The sequence below is a fragment of the Cydia amplana genome, chromosome 18 (assembly GCF_948474715.1).
Source record: "Cydia amplana chromosome 18, ilCydAmpl1.1, whole genome shotgun sequence".
NCBI classification, from domain to species: Eukaryota; Metazoa; Arthropoda; class Insecta; order Lepidoptera; family Tortricidae; genus Cydia; species Cydia amplana.
Window position 1 is genome coordinate 7,844,432 of NC_086086.1, and position 23,503 is coordinate 7,867,934.

Sequence of the window (23,503 nt, forward strand, 5' to 3'; positions counted from 1 at the left end):
TGGCGTCGTTTGCGCAGAATTCCTCAATCTTTCCCACCCTTTAGTTCTTCCGTACCAACGTTTAGGCCCTACTGACCCCCTTTGGGGAAAACTTCCAGATAAAAGTTATGTGGTAAGTGGGGGTTTTCAAAAAAAATGGTACCATTTACTTTTTTCGAAAAACCGTCAACTTTTGGGTTATTTAGACTCGGAATCACGAGTGCTATTGAATGAGACAGAGAGGATTTTCGAAAAAAAGTAATTGCAGGTACACTTTTAATGATGCCCAAGTATGCAAAATACTACAGGATATCCACACATGAAGGGTCTGCGATGTTTCCGTCACATTTGAAATATTGCAGTTTGCTCTTTGGTGAAACAAAACAACGTGAGGAACCTACAAGCATCTACGAAAAAACTTAGATGTGTCCAAACTTCATGTGCAACGAGAGAAAGTCTGTGCCCAGTAGTGAAACGTATACAGTAGTAATGTGCGTCTGCCATAGCGTCTAAATGTAATTACATTTTCTCAATTCAATACTCGCGAATAATGCCCAAATGTACAAGATCCGATGGTTATTTACGATCCAAATCCCTGCATTGCGTTGTTCTATTTATCAAGTAAATATCCTCGATCAAACTGTTTACTCGACAGAAATCCAATTAAAACATACGCAAATCGGCAATTTCAAAATGTTTTTGTGCGAACCATTTTAGTCTCAGATCAGATCTAATATTTGTTGTTGTTTACTTAAATTCAGTAGATTTAGGAAATAAGATCTCTTTTGAAATTTAATAATCCTCGGCTAAATTATAACAGTCACATCTATTATAGTGAATTCCATAGGTACCTATCGATAATCGATATAACAAATCTTAAAAAAAAACGCACTTAAATTTATCCGTTTGGGAGCCACGTTGCTACTTGCTACACAAGCAGACACACAGATTCACATATCAAACTTCGTTTTGCGTCAGGGGTTCAAAAAATTATAGCTACCTATGTGAGTCATGGAAAAAAATGCGCATTTTATTATTGTCTCGATCGAGTACCTATGAAAGATCTGAAAAATAAGTTCTGAAACAAGGTCTTTCGTAAGGAAATTTGGAAAATGGCTTCCTTAAATACATTCGAAACGTTCGCTCAACTAATCAACTCTCTATTTGAGACTAAAATTATTCCTATCAAACTTAGCTTTGTTCAGGGTTCAAAGTCCCCAAAACTCGTGAAATGTACAAACTATAATTCCCCTAAGTCCTAAAAGCCTGGAGCTGTGCCCAAATGTGTAATTAGTCTTTGAAGATGTGTAACTGTCAGAACGTGAACAAAGGTTTAGTTTTGCGGGAAGTTGGCAAACTAAACGCGCCTAATTAGCCCAAAGTCTCAAACCTACAATTACTGCTGTTGTAGACAAGGAAACTGTACCGATTGTCAATCTTCATAAAAAGTGCGGTTCCTCGAATTTTTTACCTGACTGCCGTAGGATAGTAATGTTTTAGGGCGTTTTTGTCTTTAGTATGGCCTATATATAGTCTTTTCATCAATTTTTTCTAAGTAGTGGGAGTAAGTGGCTGTATTAAAAATTGATTGGGAAGCCAAAGCGGATGTCGGGCTTTGTAATTTATTTTAATTCCACGAGATCATACTAGAGTTAATGCTTTGAATTCTGCTTAATATCACTACTTTTCTTCCTTTTTATACCACTAGGTACCAATCTATCTTCCCCAAATATCTGTCTCTGTAGCTAGGGGCGCGGGATTCACAAAGCTAGTCGTGGACCTTAAGGTGACAGTCCATTTCCAACCGCAACTGCACTACTGTTCATTTTACTATGGAAATTGACAGTAACAGCGACAGGTTCAGTACCAGTAGTGCAGCTGCAGTCAGAAATGGAATGTTACCCTTACGCGGCTTTATATTTGTTTTTACCTCGATTCTGTTACAAAGAAACTCAATTACCTACAAAATATTTTCTTACATTGAGACGACCCAAACTCTAAGCACCAAAACGCGAGTTAGGTACACAATGCGACGACGTACCGCGAATATGTAGGTTCTTAGATTTTGCAATAAATTAACAATTTTTTGAATACTTAACCGTAGATCTGATATGATTTGTCAATGTCAAAATTGACGAAGAGAAGAGAGAAAAAGAGATACTAACAGATCAAATCTACATCGAAATGCAGATCAAATTTATAATCGGTTATTACGATCAGAATACGCCTGCCATTAAATCTTTTTGTATGATTGAGTAACAATGTTTTAAGTATATCAATATCCGTAACATGTCGCATCGGCCTCGTTACGGCATCGTATCATGTAATGCGTTCTCGGCCTAATTTGGGGTCAAAAAGAAACAAAACAAAAGGCAGGCTTCGATGTTAACATTGTTTCTATCTTTATCAAATGAGGCAGACCTTGAGTCTTAAACTTGTAGAGAGAGAAAGAGAGGTCGATAGAGAAATTTCTCACCAAACAGGTAATTGTGGATCGAAATTCAATTAGAGCTTGCTGGACATTGTATTTAAAGCAAGTTTGTTTTAGAAAGATAAACTTTTATAGCGTGATATAGAAATTCATATAAATTTCAAACAGATGACTAGCGCCATCTTATTTAAAACGATTATTATTCTATTGATAAGTAGGTACCGTTATTTCTTTCTTTCTATCGGTTTACCGTCGCGTCGTTAATATTTGAAATTATTTTAGTTTATTTGTCTCGTCTTTCCCTTACACATTTTGTTTATTAGAAATATACGAAACTTATTTTAAACTACTAAAGGCAGGCTAAGTTATATTAATAAAGGGTATAAAACTTCAACAGTAATGTTAGTCTAGTACTTATTACCCATATAAATTGCTTAACTTAGCTGCTGCACTACAAGTTTAGAGAAAGTTGAGACAGCCGTATTTATAGGTTATAAAGCTTAGGCAAAGCCGAAGTTAGTTTTGTAACAGTGGTAATTAGATGAAACTACTCGCATCTCCAACGCTCATCCATTAACTACCCTTCCCAAGCCGGTTGAGAGTAGGTACCTATAGTCCGCGGAACTTTTAAAGTCCATTCTATTCTGACACGTGTTTGACCAGTACTTCCAATCTAAACTGATTCATATTACTTACTTACATGGCTGGCGCCACAGAACATATTAAAGAGGTTAGAATGGCTATCGCGCGCAGTTAGTATCGGAACCGGTGTCGCCGCTCGTTCCTCTCCACATTAACTAACACTCGCGCAACGGTAGTAAAAACTTGTGGGCCTGGTGAATGGATACGCCTCCTTTAGACAGATTTGATGTCTGGCTTCTTAATCTGAAGGTTATTGTGGCACAAAAAGACATGTTTACATCGTTTTCGGTCAGCGCGGGCGAGTAGCATGCGAGCGTTTGCTCAAAACCAGCGGCGACACGTACCCTGCTCGCATCGCCATTCTAACTTGTTCTGTGAGATGCCCGATCTTCACCCATCCTTTCGATGTGGCCAAGCCAACGGAGACGATGCGCTTTGGTTTCATCTATTATATCCGGCTCGGCTATTAGCTGTAAACTGATTCATATTCCATGTACTAATTGTATAATTAATCCTCCAGGGCTCACGACTCGTCCCGCGCCGGGTTTACATCATGGCCCTTCATGTCGGTTCACATGTGGGGCGAGAATCCCATCGGTGTCTGGCAGCTCGAGGTGTCCAACGAGGGACGATATATGGGTAAGCAGCACTTTATACTAACAATCCGTTCTGTACTTGGGACACGCGCAATTCTGAAGTCATTTGTCTGAGAGTATTTTTTTTTCGAAATCGCAAATAGCGTTTTCTGTGCGTTTTTAGTAAGAATTAAAGATAAGTTTGGATTAAATTAGGGCAATTAATAAACAACTTTGAAAACATTGTCCATCTGAATCTGAATGAAATCATCTGTGTGCATACTGTGCACGTCACATCTTGTATATAGCTCGATATGATAGAGCATCACTCAGAAAATTATAGGGGTCATTGGTTTAATTGAAATATTCCATTCTCATCGACTTTAGCGGATCCACAATCTTGGGTATTCAATTCTGTAAAGTCCCTCAGCGAAACATGGTTTTCTGGATATCGAGATTAGCGATGCTTTCAGACAAATAATTTCTGAATTATGTAGTTATTTTCTTACACACTTGTGATTAACATGGTCATGTAACATTTATGAACCCCAGGCAGAGCGACGTTACAAGACTGGTCATTAATTTTATACGGCACGACTCAGCCCGCAACCAAAAACGATCCCATACCCTTCCGGAACCCTTTAGTGCGCAAAAAGAGCAACGCCACTCGGCCCGTCGTGGTCCAAACGAAGAAAAACAATAGAGGGAAACCTGTCCCAGTACTTCCCACTTATACGGTTGGAGTAGTGAAAGGGAAGAGGAAAAAGAATAAGAACTCCAAGAACTCAAATAGGAACTCTCAGAAGTCTAAACAGATACGACCAGCGACGCAATCAGTTACGGACAGTTCCACGGCGCGAGCAGCGACATCTTCAGCGCCAGATTTGAGTTTGAACCTGCAAGGGGATTTAGGGGATCCGCTGGCTGACGCCAGAGGGCGCAAGATGACGAGTCTGTTCGAGCACAATCCGAAAATCCAGCTGATTTATCCGGCGTCGCTGCAAGCTAACGGTACACAGCATGTCGCGATTCGTTTTGCCGTTTTATTTTCCGACGCTAGTTTGAGCCTGGCCGTGTGTTGTGATTGCGAGCAGAGCGCGGGTGGGTTGTGTTCTAGTACGAACCGGCGTTCCTAGAACCAGCAGTCCCCATTTTCCTCTCTGGATATAATATTTTGATTTAAATTTTATAAGAGTTAGGCGCTTTTAAAAATTGTATGGAACATGCATTTCGCTTAGTGATGTGCCGTTCCCGGGAAATTTCCCATATGAAGGGAAAATAGGGGAATTTTGGAGAATAGGGGAATTTACCGGTTTGGGGAATATTCCCGGAAACACGGGAAATTTCCTAGGAATTTCCCATACGGAAAATTCCCACGGCACATCACTAATTTCGCTCCTAACTCTTATAATGAACAAAATCGAAAAAAGATAAACTAAGGAGCATACTTAGCTATGGTTACCTACCTAATACACAATAAATTGTGTAATGTAAATATCCTGGGAGTGTAATGAGAACTAAGTGTTGTTCGTCGTCCACTATCGTATTCCCGTTGGTTTGTCTGCATACACACGCCCGCGCTCGCCTAGTTGCTCGAGAGACCCGTGCCGTGCGCGCCAATCACATTTGTTCCGGCGCTCTTTGCATGTCGGGTGTGTATTGTTTAAACTTTATTTTGTAGTGGATGTTGATTTCCATTCTTGTTTAGATTCAGTGGTTATTAGATATTATTTAATTTATAATGCATTAGTAAGCTAGTTTGTTTTACCTAATGTGATTTAATTATATTATTTGCGTAAACGTATTTTGTTTTACAGTGTTTTTAGTGCGTAGCTCATGCTAATGTATTTATTTATGTTGTAATTGTTGTAGCACTAATTTAGAGCATCGTTGTTTATACATATTTGCTTTTACCATAGATTCCTTAAGTTTGTATCATAGTTTTCATTTTTGATAGAAATCCCGAACCAAAAACAACCTTTTTTTATTGGAATAATTGACTAAATTCTAACATTTTCTGAAGCTACAAGTTTTCATCACGTTTTGTAACAACTTCGTTGGAAAAAGAGGCAAATATCGAAATTTTATATTTTTATAAAACGGCTTTTTATAAAAAGTCTTATGTTGTCTTTTGATAATATTTTTTGCCTGTCGTAATATATCCTTCATTCACATTGTTTCCGTCTCAATATAAAGTAAACATTGCCACGGAAAATGAATTTCCTAAGCAAGCACTCTCACCTGTTTTCACAATGTCCTACAAACATTGTGGCTATGTTCTTGTTATGGTAAAGCGCTGGATAAAATAATTGAATCCTGTTCTTAAACTCTAGTACATTTTAAGTCAAAATTTGTTATTAGAATGTTGGTAGCACCAAGTATCTGTATGACTCCATGGGATCATTATTACATTTCTACTCGTATATAGCAAGAGTGCGATCCAAGATGTTACTATACAATGAAATGAAATGTTACTATATAAATTATAAACTGAAATAGATGACATATACTAAAGAAAAAGTGACCATGCCCTCCGTTGGCTTCAGGTAGGGTTTGCACGACGGATCCGAAATGTATGGGAATATCCGCGGATCCGGATCCAGATCCGGATAATTACATACATTTCGGATCCGTATTGCAAACCCTAGCTTCAGGTTACGCGGCTAACGTCCTGAGTTCCTGACTTAGATATGAGCGCCGATAGGCATATAGCCGGCGGCGGCGCGCCGGTCAAAATTGGTCGGCGGCGGCGGCGAATCGGCGGCGTGGCCTTGAAACACCTTCGATTAATGAAAAAAGAATTCAAACCAAAATTTTACCGAAAAAACATGTTTTTGCTGTAAGAAAGTTATGAAATAAATGCATTTTTTAGTTTCAAGGATAATTTATTGAATAATCAGGGGCTCAGGGGTCTGTTCTCTCCGCAACCCTTTTCCTGCTCCACATTAACGACATGCTGCAACCCAGCATTGTAGGTTAAGCAGACGACAGTACGGTTGTTGAGAGATATTTGGCTAGTTCAGGGGACAGCAGGGACAAGATACGTTCACAGAGAGAGGCCATGGTTGAGCGGATAAACCTGACCCTTAGTCTCGTTTCCCAGTGGGGGGACGACAATCTGGTCGCGTTCAATGCCTCAAAAACGCAGGCGTGTCTGTTTTCCGCAAAACGGAGTCCATTCGAACTGACTCCTTCTTTCCGAGGTGCATCTGTACCTATTACTGACAGCCTGGAACTCCTCGGCGTGGAGTTGAGTTCAGTCCTCAACTTCGGCACCTTCATTGAATCTAAAGCACAGACTGCGGCCAGAAAGCTGGGCGTCCTAAATAAGGTGAAGCGATACTTCACACCTGGACAGCTTCTAACACTTTATAAAGCTCAAGTCCGATCGTGTATGGACTATTGCAGCCACCTGTGGGACGGCTCAGCTAAATACCAACTCGCTGCTTTAGACTCAGTGGAGCGCAGAGCCAGGAGGATGATTGGTGACAAGAAGCTAACGGGTAAGCTTCAGTCTTTGGCCCATCGGCGGAAAGTCGCCAGTCTGTCGGTGTTCTACAGATTGCACTTCGGGGAGTGTGCTCAAGAGCTACACGAGCTTATTCCGCCGTCCCCATTCTACCATCGGACTTCTAGACGCACGGCCGGTTTCCATCCTTACTTGGTAGATATTCCACGAATCCGCTCGAAGCGCTTTGCTTCCTCTTTCCTTATGCGCACTGCCAAGGAATGGAATTCCTTGCCGGCGTCTATATTTCCGAGCTCATATAAACCGGTAACCTTCAAATCAAGGGTGAACAGGCACCTTCTGGGCAGACTCGCTCCATCGTAGGCCACGTCTTCGCCCCGGCTAGTCTGTGGCCATGAGTAAGCCCATTTTTAATAAAAAAAAAAAAAAATGGTACGAAAAAAATTTATATTGTATAAACTGTGGATAAGCGGTATCGCGCGGCATCAGAAGCGATCTTAATCTTGGCGAGGCTCTGGCCGGAAGATCTTAGCGAGGCCCTTATCTTTTGTGCTAAGTTAAAAATTGTGGATTGACTGTATCAGGGAAACGTCTTGTCGACAGTCCAAAGAAATCGAGCTCCGTCATTAACCAATATCGATTCAACAAAACCGATTTATGTCAAAAAGTGAGGCCCAACGCCGAGCTCCATGTAACACCGAAGACTTGATTTCGACGCCTCCCAATGCGAGGCCAGAGGATGAGCTGCAGGTAAGCATACAGCTAAGAATCGAACGCCAAGTGTAAGCTTGGCTGACGGCCGAACGCCTGGAGCGCCGATTGCGGCGCGCTTCTGTGCGAGGCCGAGCTGCAAGAGAGCAGAGCGAGGGCGCAGGCCGATAAAGACTGTAGCCATAGTGTTAAAGATCTGGAGCTTTCCTGCGGGCACATTCGTGCGACGCCAAAGGCCGAGCTGCAATGGAGCTAAGATCGGATAAGGACCAATGCTCAAGCGTTTTAAAACAGGCCGAAAGTTGAGCTCCAAACAGGGCCAAAAACTTGCAGGTTCAGATAACGGCTTAATTCCATGCGAGCGATGCAAGGCCAAAGATTAAGCTGCGAGAGAGCAAAGCTTGAAATTTTAACAGTAGCCAAGTTTAATTGAGACCCGATTCCGACGCCCTTCCGTGCGAAGCCAACGGCCGGACATTTGGACGTGGAAACGCTTAATTTCTCAAAATTAACCCCATTTTATACCTTTTAAAGACGTTTAACCATGCTTGCAATGGCAAAATTAGTTATGCATTGGATCGGTAATCCAAAGATGTGGGTTCGAGTCTCACGTTAGTCACGAAGTGGCGCCGTTAATGATCTAAACTCGATTAAAAATATATTATCTGATTCCGAAAGTAGAAGTAACTACCAAGGTCACGCCGATGCCACGCCGATAGCGCAGCGTCGGCGGCGGCGGCGCGACAATTTTGTCGGCGGCGGCGGCGCGCCGGCGCGGCGCTCATATCTATCCTGACTACACGTCCGGCCTCTGCCACCGGAGGGCTTTCAGTTTATAACCAATTATACGTAACGTAAACAGCCCAAATCATCATCCTAAAGAAACTCTGGATAGCGCAATTCAGATTTTTTACTACCTACACAGAACAGCTCCATCTATCGCTACACCCAAAAACTTGAATCACATCCAAACTGAACTACTGAGTCACTTTCTGAACTCCTAGTAGGAATTGTCTTTGGACGTAGGCTAAATTTATCATTTTGCAATCTCATATGTGTACTAGGGATTGCTCCCGGTACTGAGTTTGTATGGCGAGAATTCCCGGAAACTCAGTACCGGGAGCAATTCCTAATGTGTACCTATGCTATTGGCCTGTATATATTTTTCCCTGGTAAAGAAAAGAAAATAAAGTATTATTCAAATGTATTACCTACTCCACAGCGGGCCCGCTCTCCCAATGGGAGCTCATCTTCTACGGCACGGAGACGCCGGCCCAAGAAGACGACGTGTCCCTGGACGCGCAGAAGGCCGGGACCTGGAACGCGAGGGACCCTGAACCGGTGGACGAGGTCCGGCAGAACGATATAGAGTTCCCGCCGGCTTGGCATGACTCGCATTCGGTAAGATTTTTCTAACTGTAAGCTGTAATAGATGTCATATACGAAAGAAAAAATGAACAAAGCCTTGCCCAGGGCTGGAACCGAACTACTAAGACTATAGACACAACTAGCGACCCGCCCCGGCTTCGCACGGGTTACACAAAGCTTTAGCGAATTATACATCTGAAACCTTCCTCGAGAATATCCTCTATTGACAGGTGAAAACCACATGAAAATCTGTTTAGTAGTTTTTGAGTTTATCGCGAACATATAGACAGGCAGACGCGGCGGGGGACTTTGTTTTATAAGCTGTAGTGATATACAACCACTTCCCAGATTCCGATAAATTTTAATACGAAAGTACTTAGACTAAATAGGAAAAATACGATAAATTAGGAAAACTTTGTCTTCTACCGAATCGTAATTTTTTTACAGTTGCTAATAAAGAACTATATATGTAGATACAATACACAACCACTTCCCATCTCCACGTGTTAAATCCGTTTTTCTGTACAAACTGTTGTCCAGACAACGTTCCATTTAATAAAAAAAAACATGCTAAGTAACTGTTTAAAATATGTGTAGGTATTTGAACTCAATTAGCGACTGCAGTGCGCACTTCACCTTAGAAATAAAACAGAATTTCGAAATTCAAATATTCCCGACATCATTTTCACGACGCCAGTAGTATTCCGTCCGCCCTTTTAAAATTCCCGGGCAAGAACATATTGCCCCAATCAACGACATTCCAGCGCTCTAAATTCGAGTTCAAAAAGAACCTTCCATTTCTGCTAGCTTTGTCGTCTATTTGGTATTCGTAGTGATGTCGTTACCGAGAATAATAATATTCTTGGCTCAAGGGAATATTTGGGAATGTTTAAAGGGGCCCACTGATTACCAGTCCGCCGGACGGTATCGGCCTGTCAGTTGTTCGGAACTGTCAACTTTTTGTTCCAACTGACAGGCCGATATCGTCCGGCGGACTGTTAATCAGTGGGCCCCTAAGTCCCGCCTCGTCAATGTTGCAATCGTCAAAAAAGTTAAAACTGGTAGGTAAGAAAGAAAAGAACTATAGTTGATCAAACCAATTTGTCAGTAAAAAAAACTATACTCATCCTTTTCTTTTGGGTGCTAGTACTAGAGTAAGACAAAGATAGTATGATTCTCTCTGTCTATGTTTGAAATGAGACAGTCCTTTGACAAAATATAAAATGCATGTTTTACTGTGACCGTTGCTATATAAAAATGTACCTTATAATAATCGTAGAATAAATGAAAAGCACTATTATTTTATTCATTTTAAAAACATACTAAGAAGACAAGTGTTGTCATCTGACTTTTTAATAATATTACCTACATCAAATTAAAATAAATAATATCAAATATCAGAGTTTGTTTTAGCTTTGTATAAGGTTATTAAACATTTCTCAATGCATAATTTATAGGTTAGTCAAACGTTGTTATCATAATTTTCCCAAGTCTGTGACATATTCCCGTGCGCAGGTAAATTTCCCGGCATAGTTCCCGCACAACACTAGTCCCGATAAGAGATAGGTAAATAATTACAGCCTCTAGTAATTTGTTCCGAAAGGTCAGCAATATTTCTTTCAGGCCAATTGTAACTGCTGTAATGTACACGGAATGAGTTTCGCATCGCTGCGAAGGTGTCAGTTTAACGGGGATGCTCGTTTTTAGGGTTCCGTATTTTTTATACCTACTGGGAACTGGGGGCCAATCGTTGCGAACGAAACGCTAATGTCTCTCTGTCGAACTGGCAAGGCCCGCTGAACAGAATAGAAAATAGGCAGTGTCTACTATGGGCATTGAGGTATACAAGAGACGACATCTCGAACAAAATGTTTCCGCACCTCAGAGCACCTTCTTTGCTTTTAGTACGTCACCGACCATTGACGAGATGCGACACATGTACAGAAAATTAAAAAAAAAATTAAAAAATGCCTAAATATAATAAAAGGGATGGAATAACATTTCACCGGTAAGCAATGGAATAACTGTTGATTTACTATTATTAGGCGGGGGAAGAAAAAATTTAGCTTGCATTAATTCGTACAGTTTCGAAAGCTTTTTCTAATCAATATTTAGGGTTTACAGATGCCCACGATACGATTATCTCCAGTACCGTAATTGAGCTCTTCATGAAATTAATGACCCTAGGGTCAATATCTAGAACACTATACAGACTAAGTCATACAGTCGGGATAATGTATCAATTATATGTCTTAAGTTAGTTCATGATTAATAACAAAGAAATCCCGAGAGTTTCCTGTGAGCTGTGTACAGTAAGCTCAATCTATAGTTTTTTTTTAAATAATCGATATAAATGTAACTTAAAAATTCCTACACAATTCGAAAATTTGATGATTAGGTCATAATATTAATCTCAATTGATATGGAAATTTGCACCACTCGGATACCGTGAGATCTATTTATTATGATTTTTTATTTTTTATTTTATACTTAAAAAATATGTTTATTCATACTACACTCGAAAATTTTATATTTCTACAATTATCTGTTTATTTTACACGTGTTATCAAAAAAATATTGGAATAATAACAAGTGCTTTGCGAGAAATCAAAATAAATAACAAATAATTTGAGACCAATACTTTTAAAATTGCTACACTCAAAATAGCTACGTTCAAAAAGCCTAATGACAATACTTTGAAAGTCAATATTAATAAAAAAAACGTCACCCTTCTCACTTGTTTGACCCTGACATATCCCATCCATACAAGTGTCAAGAGTGACGTTCCTTCAAAAACGTCACTTTTGTCACTTGTTTGACACTGCCATAGCCCATCCATACATGTCAAAAGTGACGTTTCTTCAAAAACGTCACTTTTGTCACTTGTTTGACACTGACATAGCCCATCCATACAAGTGTCAAGAGTGACGTTTCTAAAAAAACGTCACTTTTGTCACTTGTTTGACACTGCCATAGCCCATCCATACATGTCAAAAGTGACGTTTCTTCAAAAACGTCACTTTTGTCACTTGTTTGACACTGACATAACCCATCCATACAAGTGTCAAGAGTGACGTTTCTAAAAAACGTCACTTTAGTCACTTGTTTGACACTGACATATCCCATCCATACAAGTGTCAATAGTGACATTTCATAAAAAACGTCACTTTTGTCACTTGTTTGACAACGACATATATCCCATCCATACAAGTGTCAAAAGTGACGTTTCTTTAAAAAAAAGTCACATTTCTCACTTGTTTGACCCTGACATATCCCATCCATACAAGTGTCAAGAGTGACGTTTCTTCAAAAACGTCACTCTTGTCACTTGTTTGACACTGACATAGCTCATCCATATATGTCAAAAGTGACGTTTCTTTAAAAAAAGTCACTTTTGTCACTGACATATCCCATCCATACAAGTGCCAAGAGTGACGTTCCTACAAAAACGTCACTTTTGTCACTTGTTTGACACTGACATAGCCCATCCATACAAGTGTCAAGAGTAACGTTTCTAAAAAAAAACGTCACTTTAGTCACTTGTTTGACACTGACATATCCCATCCATACAAGTGTCAATAGTGACGTTTCATAAAAAACGTCACTTTTGTCACTTGTTTGACACCGACAATCCCATCCATACAAGTATATCAGTGACGTTTCTTAAAAAAAATTCAGCTTTCTCACTTGTTTGACCCTGACATATCCCATCCATACAAGTGTCAAGAGTGACGTTTCATAAAAAACGTCACTCTTGTCACTTGTTTGACACTGACATAGCCCATCCATATATGTCAAAAGTGACGTTTCTTTAAAAAAAGTCACTTTTGTCACTGACATATCCCATCCATACAAGTGCCAAGAGTGACGTTCCTACAAAAACGTCACTTTTGTCACTTGTTTGACACTGACATAGCCCATCCATACCATACAAGTGTCAAGAGTAACGTTTCTAAAAAAAAAACGTCACTTTAGTCACTTGTTTGACACTGACATATCCCATCCATACAAGTGTATTAGTGACGTTTCTTAAAAAACTTTCAGCTTTCTCACTTGTTTGACCCTGACATATCCCATCCATACAAGTGTCAAGAGTGACGTTTCTTAAAAAAACGTCACATTTTCACTTGTTTGACCCTGACATATCCCATCCATACAAGTGTCAAGTCAAGAGTGACGTTTCTTCAAAAACGTCACTTTTGTCACTTGTTTGACACTAACATAGCCCATCCATACATGTCAAAAGTGACGTTTCTTTTAAAAAAAGTCACTTTTGTCACCTTAAAAAAACGTCACCTTTCTCACTTGTTTGACCCTGACATATCCCATCCATACAAGTGTCAAGTGACGTTTCTTCAAAAACGTCACTTTTGTCACTTGTTTGACCCTGACCTGGCATATCCCATCCATACTAGTGTCAATGTCAAGAGTGACGTTTCTTCAAAAACGTCACTTTTGTCACTTGTTTGACACTGACATAGCCCATCCATACATGTCAAAAGTAACGTTTTTGAAGAAACGTCACTTTAGTTACTTATTTGACACTGACATATCCCATCCATACAAGTATCAAAAGTGACGTATTTGTTTGAAGAAACGTCACTTTTGATAGTTCATGAACGACCAAAAATCGTGATATTAAATAAAATTATCAGTTTCGTACGGTAGTTCCCACGCTAGCCCAGTGCGGATTGGGGACTTCACATACACCTTTGAATGTCTTCGCGGTACAGTAGACTTTTTAAACTTAGGTCAGCTAAACGTGGGACACATGTCGTTAGAAATTTCGCAATTTATACATTTTAAACTTAGGTCAGTTGAGATACGTCAAATATTAGTTATAGAAACGATATGGATCGGATATATCAGTGTCAACAAGTGTCAAAAGTGACGATTCTTAAAAAAAAAACGTCACTTTTGCCACTTGTTTGACACTGACATAGCCCATCCATACATTTGAAAAGTGACGTTTCATTAAATAAAAAAGTCACTTTTGTCACTTGTTTGACACTGACATATCCCATCCATACATGTCAAAAGTGACGTTTCTTTAAAAAAAGTCACTTTGTCACTTGTTTGACACCGACATATCCCATCCATACAAGTGTCAAAAGTGACGTTTCTTAAAAACAAACGTCACTTTTCTCACTTGTTTGACCCTGACATATCCCATCCATACAAGTGTCAAGAGTGACGTTTCTTCAAAAACGTCACTTTTGTCACTTGTTTGACACTGACATAGCCCATCCATACATGTCAAAAGTGACGTTTCTTTAAAAAAAAGTCACTTTTGTCACTTGTTTGACACCGATATATCCCATCCATACAAGTGTCAATAGTGGCGTTTCATAAAAAACGTCACTTTTGTCACTTGTTTGACACTGACATATCCCATCCATACAAGTGTCAAGAGTGACGTTTCTTCAAAAACGCCACTTTTGTCACTTGTTTGACACTGACATAGCCCATCCATACTTGTCAAAAGTGACGTTTCTTTAAAAAAAAAAGACACTTTTGTCACTTGTTTGACACTGACATATCCCATCCATACAAGTGTCAAGAGTGACGTTTCTTAAAAACACGTCACCTTTCTCACTTGTTTGACCCTGACATATCCCATCCATACAAGTGTCAAGTGACGTTTCTAAAAAAAACGTCATTTTAGTCACTTGTTTGACACTGACATATCCCATCCATACAAGTGTCAAAAGTGACGTTTTTATTTGAAGAAACGTCACTTTTGACAGTTCATGAACGACCAAAAATCGTGATGTTAAATAAAATTATCAGTTTCGTACGGTAGTCCCCACGCTAGCCCAATGCGGATTGGGGACTTCACATACACCTTTGAATTTCTTCGCGGTACGGTAGACTTTTTAAACTTAGGTCAGCTAAACGTGGGACACATGTCGTTACAAGTTTCGCAATTTATACATTTTAAACTTAGGTCAACTGGACGTAGGAAAAAAGGTCGTTAGTATTTTCGTGCACTAGCAGACATTTAATTGCTGGTGACTGTACGCGTACGCTCGTATAAAACGCTACTCTGTAACCGCCCTAAGATACCTTCATCCTATCCAATCCGTTGCTTTGCGGCCGTGCGGCCTTGAGGTATCGCCATCGCTTGAATCGCTTCCCCTCCCGCCCCGCGCCGATCATTTAAATAATTTAACGATAGCCATTTTTACAATTGTGACAAAAGCTCATTGAGTTAATAGGAGATTCTTTGACGTTGTGATAACATTAATTACAGGCTGTATGGTGCATTAAAAAAATATACTGTAGAATTAATGCGCGTGGGGTAAAATACGTTATAATTGCTTAAAAAATAGTAAAAATAAAATCCCCTGGTTTTTTATTTTATTAGATTGAGTAAAATAATTGGCGTAACAATATAGTGGAAAATCACCAAGTGTTTAATTAATGTTGTATTGTAATTATTTATTTCAAACATTTTTATTGCTCGTGACGTATGCACCACTAAAAAAGTGGTGCATATTTTACTTACAGTATAAAATATTTAGTTATGCCTTTTGAACAAAAAATCGCTACTGTAGAATTTGATGTTTACATCTTTTTAAAAACTAAATTTTTAAAATTTTTTTTTCCAAAAATCTCAATATATTTTTTAGAGATTACTTTACACATACATTCACAAAATAGTGTTCTATTATATTCAAAACAAAAATATACTGTAGGATATAATGTGATGCTCTCGAACAATTTAAAGTTTAGTAACCGGCCTATATTTAGTTTTCAAAGTAAATGTTTGGTCGTAGAAAAAGTATTGTATGCAACGTTGTTTAACCGAGTTAAAAATACTCGTGGCGTCTTTATTAACAATTTTCGGCTTCGCATGCATGCATGCACTTCTCTGAGGTGCGGAAACATTTTGTTCGAGATGTCTCTTGTTATATACCTCAATGACTATGGGTACTCTAGATAAATACATACTGAATTCTCACTGTTTATACCTCTCGCGTTGAATGATGCTTTCTATAACAGTTCCTATAAGTGTCTTTTGGTGGGTTTAATTTAAAAAAATAATCATATTACCTATATTCTACATAAACTAATATAGTAAACTTCAAAAACTATAAATACAAACATTTTACGTAACAAAACCAATATTCATCTGTCAAACATCGGTCTTCTCAGATACTCTATAGTTTGGCCATGGGACTGCCACATTTCAAACATAGACAGAAATAATCATATTGTCTTTATCTTACGCTAGTACTAGCACCCATAAGAAAGGGATGAGTATAGAGGTATGAGTTTTTTTATTCTTATTTTCTGACAAATAGGGTTTACTACATAAAATGTCATTCAATAGAACTCGCTAACAATGTAAACAAACCGCCATACTAAAATTGACACTAAATGTCAATTTACTAGTAACTTTTGTTTACATAGTTAGTAAGTTCTATTGAATGACACTTTATATTTACCGTTTTTCTTCGTATCTGGCAATTTTCTGGACAGGAAGTGGTATTTTCTCTTGTTATTAAGTAGAAAATACACGCTTACGTACATTAAACTCGTCTGGTCTGTTCATTAGGAATAAGAGAGTTGAGTGCAGAGACACAAAGCAAAAGACATATTTTAGGTAGACTGTACAAATGCACTTCCTTCGCGCACATTGTGTTGATGTAGGTTTGTAGGTACCAATTTCTCTTCAAACAATTAAGTTAATAAAATGCTTACAGATAAAAATGCCCCGGATGTGATGCATCCTCAAAAATATTTAAATTTCAACGAACAATTATTACATCAAGGTTTTTGGTAAAGAGATATTATTAATAAAATGTACATGAAGCTAGGTACATATGGGAAGACATTAGTGCTGTCCGACTGTCCGTATCACGGTATTATTTTGCCGCTTCGCGCTTCACGTTTACTCCTATTTTTCAGGTTTCTGATCTAAACATTCTGTCATGTGGCATTCTGTATGCCACATAGCTTAAACATTACAAAAACATGAGTGGTATTCGTAGTACATGCTGTTCTATTGACATACATGTCTATGACAGACGCAAACACTCAGCATTAATGCTCTTAGACGTGAGAAAAATATCTTGGATTACTTTCCGTGACACTTATGTATTACAGACGAGCTCGTGATATGTACACATCACTTAAGGGCCAAGGAAAATTATTGTAGGTGTAAATAAAACACGGCACTTTCTCACTTGATAGAGAAGACCCTCAAAATATCTCTTCTAACAAGGAAGGAAGGATTTATTTTTATATATGTTATTATAGAGTAGTCTTAAATAACAGACACGTATTTTTTTAGCTGCCCATACTCAACCTACTGGGAGAAATTGGCCTCCAAAGTACTAAAAAGTGACAAAACGCTCTAACATCTGTAGATAGTTTTGTTCAAGCAAATTGTTCTGTTATTTTAGACTATTCTATAACATATATTAAAATAAATCAAATCGGAGCCGGCCAGTTGGGTACCCTTCCTTGTAAGTGAAGCTTTCCAAAAACCGCGATGTAGTTGCGACTACGTTTAAAATCATATACATAAGCTTCTGTATCGTCTTCGTGACATAATTTGTTTACATAGGTTTAAGTGCTCTCCCCAAATAGACGTCTCTCCTTATAGTACTGAGAAACAAAGTTTTAAGAAATACTGACAGTAAGTTAGTTTTCGTTGTCTTAAGTCTTAGTGCGGTCACAGAATAAATAATAGTACTAAGTACAGAAGACTCACTCTCTAACAAAACGCGTCTGTTACGATCAGCACAGATATGGCCGCTAGGTGGCGACAGCGCCACGCGCGGCTTATGGCTTTCCCCAAAATTGGGGCCGTAAGGATGTACTTTTAGCTACCTGTAGCAAAGCGACGAAATCGCGGAGTGAGACACGCCTGGTGCGGTTCACATGTTCCAAAATATATTTACAAGCTTCTAAGACATTGACAATAAGGTAGTGTGAATATATTTTTGGAATGTTAGCTAGTAAATTTTTATTTAAACTGATTGACGACAGGACACGGATTTTGAAACTTGGACATAATACTTCAATGGAAGCAAACGAAAACGATACGGTATGCCGATGTCATAACTAAAACGCGTAATAACGATGTAACGATTATGTCTTAATTCTGTCTGTTTTGTTAATTTCCGCAAAATTTTACATATTTGTCTTAATCGTGTTTTACAAGTTGAGATAATTAGCAAAATACCTACTCTCATTGTTGTTGTTAATATATCAAGTTAAGCTTTCATTTTATGTATTAATTAGGCTTGTTTAATTTATAACAGACAAATAAAACTCAAATGTTACTAAATATGTGGGCATGGAAAGTGGATTCCCGGTAGATCTTATATAATATCTAGCCTTTGTCTAGTAGGGAAGGCCACCGTACACAAAATTATAATTTGAAATATTTAATAAAACCGACTTCAATGTTTGTTTTAGCACTAAATATCAAATATTGATTTATTAACATTTTAACCGTAAATGAAAATTGTAGAGTACCGAAAGCAGACTTAAATGCCACTCCAGCACAACCTTTAAGCTGCAATTACGCTGTCGTTACGAATTACCACGGTAAAACCATAACGCTCGTCCGTGCCTTAGTCAACCAGCTCGTTTCGTGAATAGAAATGCATTGCCACCTGACAGTGGAACGCAGGCAATGCAACCGCTGCACTAATGAATCGCACGTGGGTTGCCTGCGGTCAGACTGCGGTCCGTTCGGAACGAAATTCATTTTAAATATATGTAGCCTAATGAGACGGTGCGGCAAAATCAATAATAAACAGAATATGTGTGTTTGGTGAGATTGAATACATTTTAGTTACCTATGTTATCTGTGCATAGCTAATTTAATACTATTTTTCAATTACAGTAAAATATTATGTAACTAGCTTACGATTTTACGTTTTTAGATGTTAATATTAAAACTAACTTGAGATATTTTTTATTGCACATAATAGAAAAATATGTAATATACATATTGCGCATGTCATGCCTAATGCCATTCTCTGCCAGTCAACCATGTTACGTTACTTACCTACAACATTATGTTAGTTTTAGTTTAGTCATAACTCCGCTAAAAACCAGTGCCTAACTTTCCCGTAGCATTACGCCAACACGGTGACATATACTGTTTATTTTTCTATTTAAATGTATAGACTTTTCTTATATTTTTTTTCTCTATAATCGTTCAATTTTAATCGACTTTAAACTGCCCGCTATCGGCCAAGTGCGGCTACAGGGAATTCAGGAATTTAACAGTTATTTGTTGCCTGTTCAGATCCGCGAGGAAGCACCGTCAGACGCGCGTGCCGACGGCGCGGACGCGCTGCGCTCGGGATGCGCTGCGCGGGCGCCTCCCCCCTCGCACCGCTGCCTAGGTTTGTGTCTCCTCCTGTTACTGTTATTGGCCGACGCCTGTTTATACGGCCCGAGTAACCATCGGCTCGAGCCGGCAGGCAGACAGCCTAAACCTAGACTAAGAAGCGACTGTGCACTAACTGCTAGACTAAGACTAGACCTAGACTTACAATCAAGACCGCCCCGGGCCCCCTGCTTAATACAACACCCGACCCCGGTTATGGTGACTTAGCGTGCTCATGGCTCTTGTGATTTTAGTTAAATTTACTTAGTTAATTTAATTATAGGTCGGGCTTTACAGTTACTTGCTTGGTTCAGGTGAATAGGCTAAGGAAGCACTGCCGTAGCATACGACAATGACAGATCACAAATGCTCGGATATCAAAGGAATGCTTTCTTGCACTTTGGTACCAAAATTACGCAGCAAAATTGTTTAGTATCGTTTAAACTATTTAAGAATATACCGGTCATAGTTATATACTTTCACACTTGGTGTTGCACCGTGAAATAGGCACACGATTATATTTTCAATGTTTTAATGCGGTTCTCTATATATCTGTGTGCATAGGTAACAGCTAATCTTTTTTTCCGAGTGTTGAAGATCTGTCTTATTTTGCTAGTCAATGGTTATATTATACCAAGCGGGTTAGGAAATTAAATGGTTAAAATGAAGGACTGATCCTTTAGACTTAATTAATTATTGAATCAAATAAGTAACTGAAGTTCTTGCACGTCCATTTTAGAATAATTGTGAGCTTACACTCTTTGAGACGTATTCAGATTTTATAAATCTGATTTCATTTGATATTTCAATCTGATACCAATTTCATTTCAATTTCTATATTCAAATTAGGATCAGATTAGTAAAGTCTGGATATGCCTTTGAATCATAAAAAAAATGTTAAAGAGAAATTTCTAAATGGACTTTGCCTCAAAATCCAGGCTATAGTGTGTATTTAAAAATAAGTACAAGCTGTTAAATAATAACTATGATTTACTTAATGTTTTATTGTCAACTTATATCATTTTCATGAATTATTGTAAATAAACATCCTATTACCAAGGTGATAAATATCATTAGCTAATTTGTTATAATAATTATCATCGTACTTAATGCCACTTTTCCTTATATTAGATAAATTGCAGGTTTTTACCTTGAGTTACCTGTCAACGGTTAATTATTCTGTTGGCCATATACAAGTCATTTACACCAAGTTATTACGTTGTCTACGTTACGTTTAATCGGAGCTATTTACTATAATTATAATGTTTAAGGCTTACGAGATAAAAGCCTTTTAATCTATAGTTGATACTATACCGTATATACTTAGCCTTAAACAATATACTTATACTATAGCAAATAATTATCTCAATAGTTACATTCGAGTCTATGTTTTGAAAACAGTGTAAACATCATTTAGTTAGTCATGTTAATGTTTGTATAAAATGAAAAATTAAGTTATTATTCAGTCCCATTTATAAACAACACTGTATATTTAAACAACAGTCATATTTATATAGATTCATACATGAACTGCAACGATTTGACATTGTCAAGAGTCTTGAACTTAGTAATGAACAAGTGCAATTACGTAAAAGTAACGTTATAATATACGATTGCCTAAATACGTCCATAATAATCGTATCAAGTCATCATGAAATAATCTTTTATACAATTGTATCTATGTATATACGTATTGAATTTCGTCGATCGTGTGAATTTTCATGTGATATCAAATAATTTAATGTCCACATGTATTACTTGTAATGAAATGCAAAAGAACAAGATTTAATCATTATTTTGATTATAATACGCATTCTAATTTCTACCTAAACATTGAAGTTTTTTTTTTATTGGTTACCAGTTACCTACATAAAGTATCAAATTGGAAGATGTGGACAATACTTAAATTCCTACCACAACTCATACCTCTAGTGCCAATATACAAAAAACATTTTAATGACTTCAGATAAATAAATTTATTTAACTTACGAATATTATATGATTTAGGGCATTTAGGCTATAAGTTATTTTAAATTCGGGACGTGTAAAATCCCAATCAGTGGTGATACCAAATTGTAGCGCATTTATATTTATGGACGAACTAAAATTAAATTTACGTTACCCAGGCCGTAAAACATCATTAAATACTGCTACGCGAAAAAAACTCCAAGCCAGAAAAGATGTTGAAATAAACAGATTTAATTTTTTTTTACGTATCATATAGTAATACCCACATACACATGATAAGCGGTAAGGAAGGCCTGAGATCAATAACAAATAACTACAAGCAGTTCTTGTTATTTTACTGACATAAAAGTCTGTAACTTGCAGTCGTTTTCGAAAATATCGAAGCGTACAATGTGCTCACAGATATCTGCTTTACAAGGCCGTAGCCACTCGTGCCTAAGATGAGTCGTTTATCGACAAAGTCAATCAAAAAGTAAACGTTTAATAGGATGACTTCGTCATGTGATCATGTCCATGCGGTTTTTAAGCTTCGATGTGTGTGTTCTATTTTCTCACTTGACTAGGCCCTCTGTTGTCAAGACAGTGTGTAGGATATTTTTCATTAACCTGTATATATGACAATACTTGCACGTTGTTGGTGATTCAATTGCCAAATATGTTTTTGAACTATGTATTTACCGCGTGAACAAAAAATATAAATTCATCATATTTTGCATCCTGTCCGACGATGCTGATATACGGCTCCAGAATGTCGTTTTTTCAATATTTATGTCCATTGCAGGCGTTGGAGTTTTCAATTCGCCAATATTGTAGTTTCATTAGTCGTTCGACATACATACATATCTGTTACAATAAGTTGATGTTAAATTAAAGTGTTAAATAATAATGCCTTTAAACGTAGAGCTAAGCAATGATATTATAGGTAATAAATACAATAAAATCAAACGGTGTTTTACACACAGGCCAGAAACGAATCGTAGAAAAAAATGCAATATACCTAACAACCTTCTCAACTCTGACTTTAATCTGTGGGTTAATTAGAACAAATATTAATAGGCCTACAATAGTGCAGCGTATTTATTCCCAATGCGCGAATATAATCAAAGTCAAAGGCTTTTAGGGAAGCTTTAAGGCAATTTTGTACAACATAAGAGTCATATATATGTACACTGGAGTTCAAAAGTGCATGGACATGTTTCAACTGTAATATTAAGGCATTACAGTCGACATCTATCCTTGCGCTTTTGAACGCCACTGTACATCTGAACTGAAATAGGAATAGCCAGCCAGCCTTGTGCTTGTGTTACTAAACAGCTGGCAATTTTGTATTTCCTGACCCTTGCAAGTACCTAATGCACTATTACGTATAATATCAATGTTGTTAAGTAGATCCAATCAAGTTAACGTAATTGTAATAAAATATAATTGCATATTGTGGTTGTGATCATAGCAGAGATTGCCAATCCATCTAGGTGTAATGTAATTTTAGCATAACATAATTCTGTACAGTACATTATAAGTATGTGTCAAGTTAAACAATTTGGAGACTTGTACAAATTTGCTCACATGTAAATTGAAATAGTTGTTATAAAAATGACTGAAAAGATCATCATTTCTCATCGACTGGTAGTTAAATTAATATTTAATGTAATTCTGTAATAGTAATTCTTGTAAACAATAGCTTCAGTAAGTTAATTACTAATTAAGCTAATAGGTTAAAAACTTAAAAGGTACCCTGAGTTTGAGTAGTTGAATACTAATTTAAAACCTGAAATTCCGTACAGTAATATTTCATTTCACAAAAAATGTTTATTTTTCTTTCAAACCGTGAGTTATTCGTGATTTAAGTAAAAAAGTCATCGCATAGGGTAGGTAAGTTATTTTGTAACGATGTAATAAAAATAACGGTGTAAGAGAAAAAATATTTTTTTTATGAAATACATTACATAGAATAAATATTTTGAGAACTGAAATTCTGTAACCACAAATGTTCACATTAAATT

At 37.7% G+C, this 23,503-nt stretch overlaps 1 protein-coding gene across 4 annotated transcripts in view; it reads left to right on the forward strand.

Moving 5' to 3' along the window:
- LOC134656393 (furin-like protease 1) overlaps nt 1-23,503 on the forward strand; it is a 357,707-nt gene that overhangs the window by 273,976 nt on the left and 60,228 nt on the right. The window contains exons 13-16 of one of the 4 annotated variants that reach the window (XR_010097514.1): nt 3,573-3,691; nt 4,180-4,638; nt 9,030-9,208; nt 19,449-19,935. Coding sequence is in view for 3 of the 4 variants with exons in the window: in XM_063511914.1 (XP_063367984.1) it covers nt 3,573-3,691; nt 4,180-4,638; nt 9,030-9,208; nt 19,449-19,548 (857 nt within the window). In the remaining variant the exon portion in view is untranslated. Of the gene's footprint in view, nt 1-3,572; nt 3,692-4,179; nt 4,639-9,029; nt 9,209-19,448; nt 19,971-23,503 lie in introns of those variants that run through there. The other 3 variants (XM_063511914.1, XM_063511915.1, XM_063511916.1) reach the window with 3 other exon arrangements.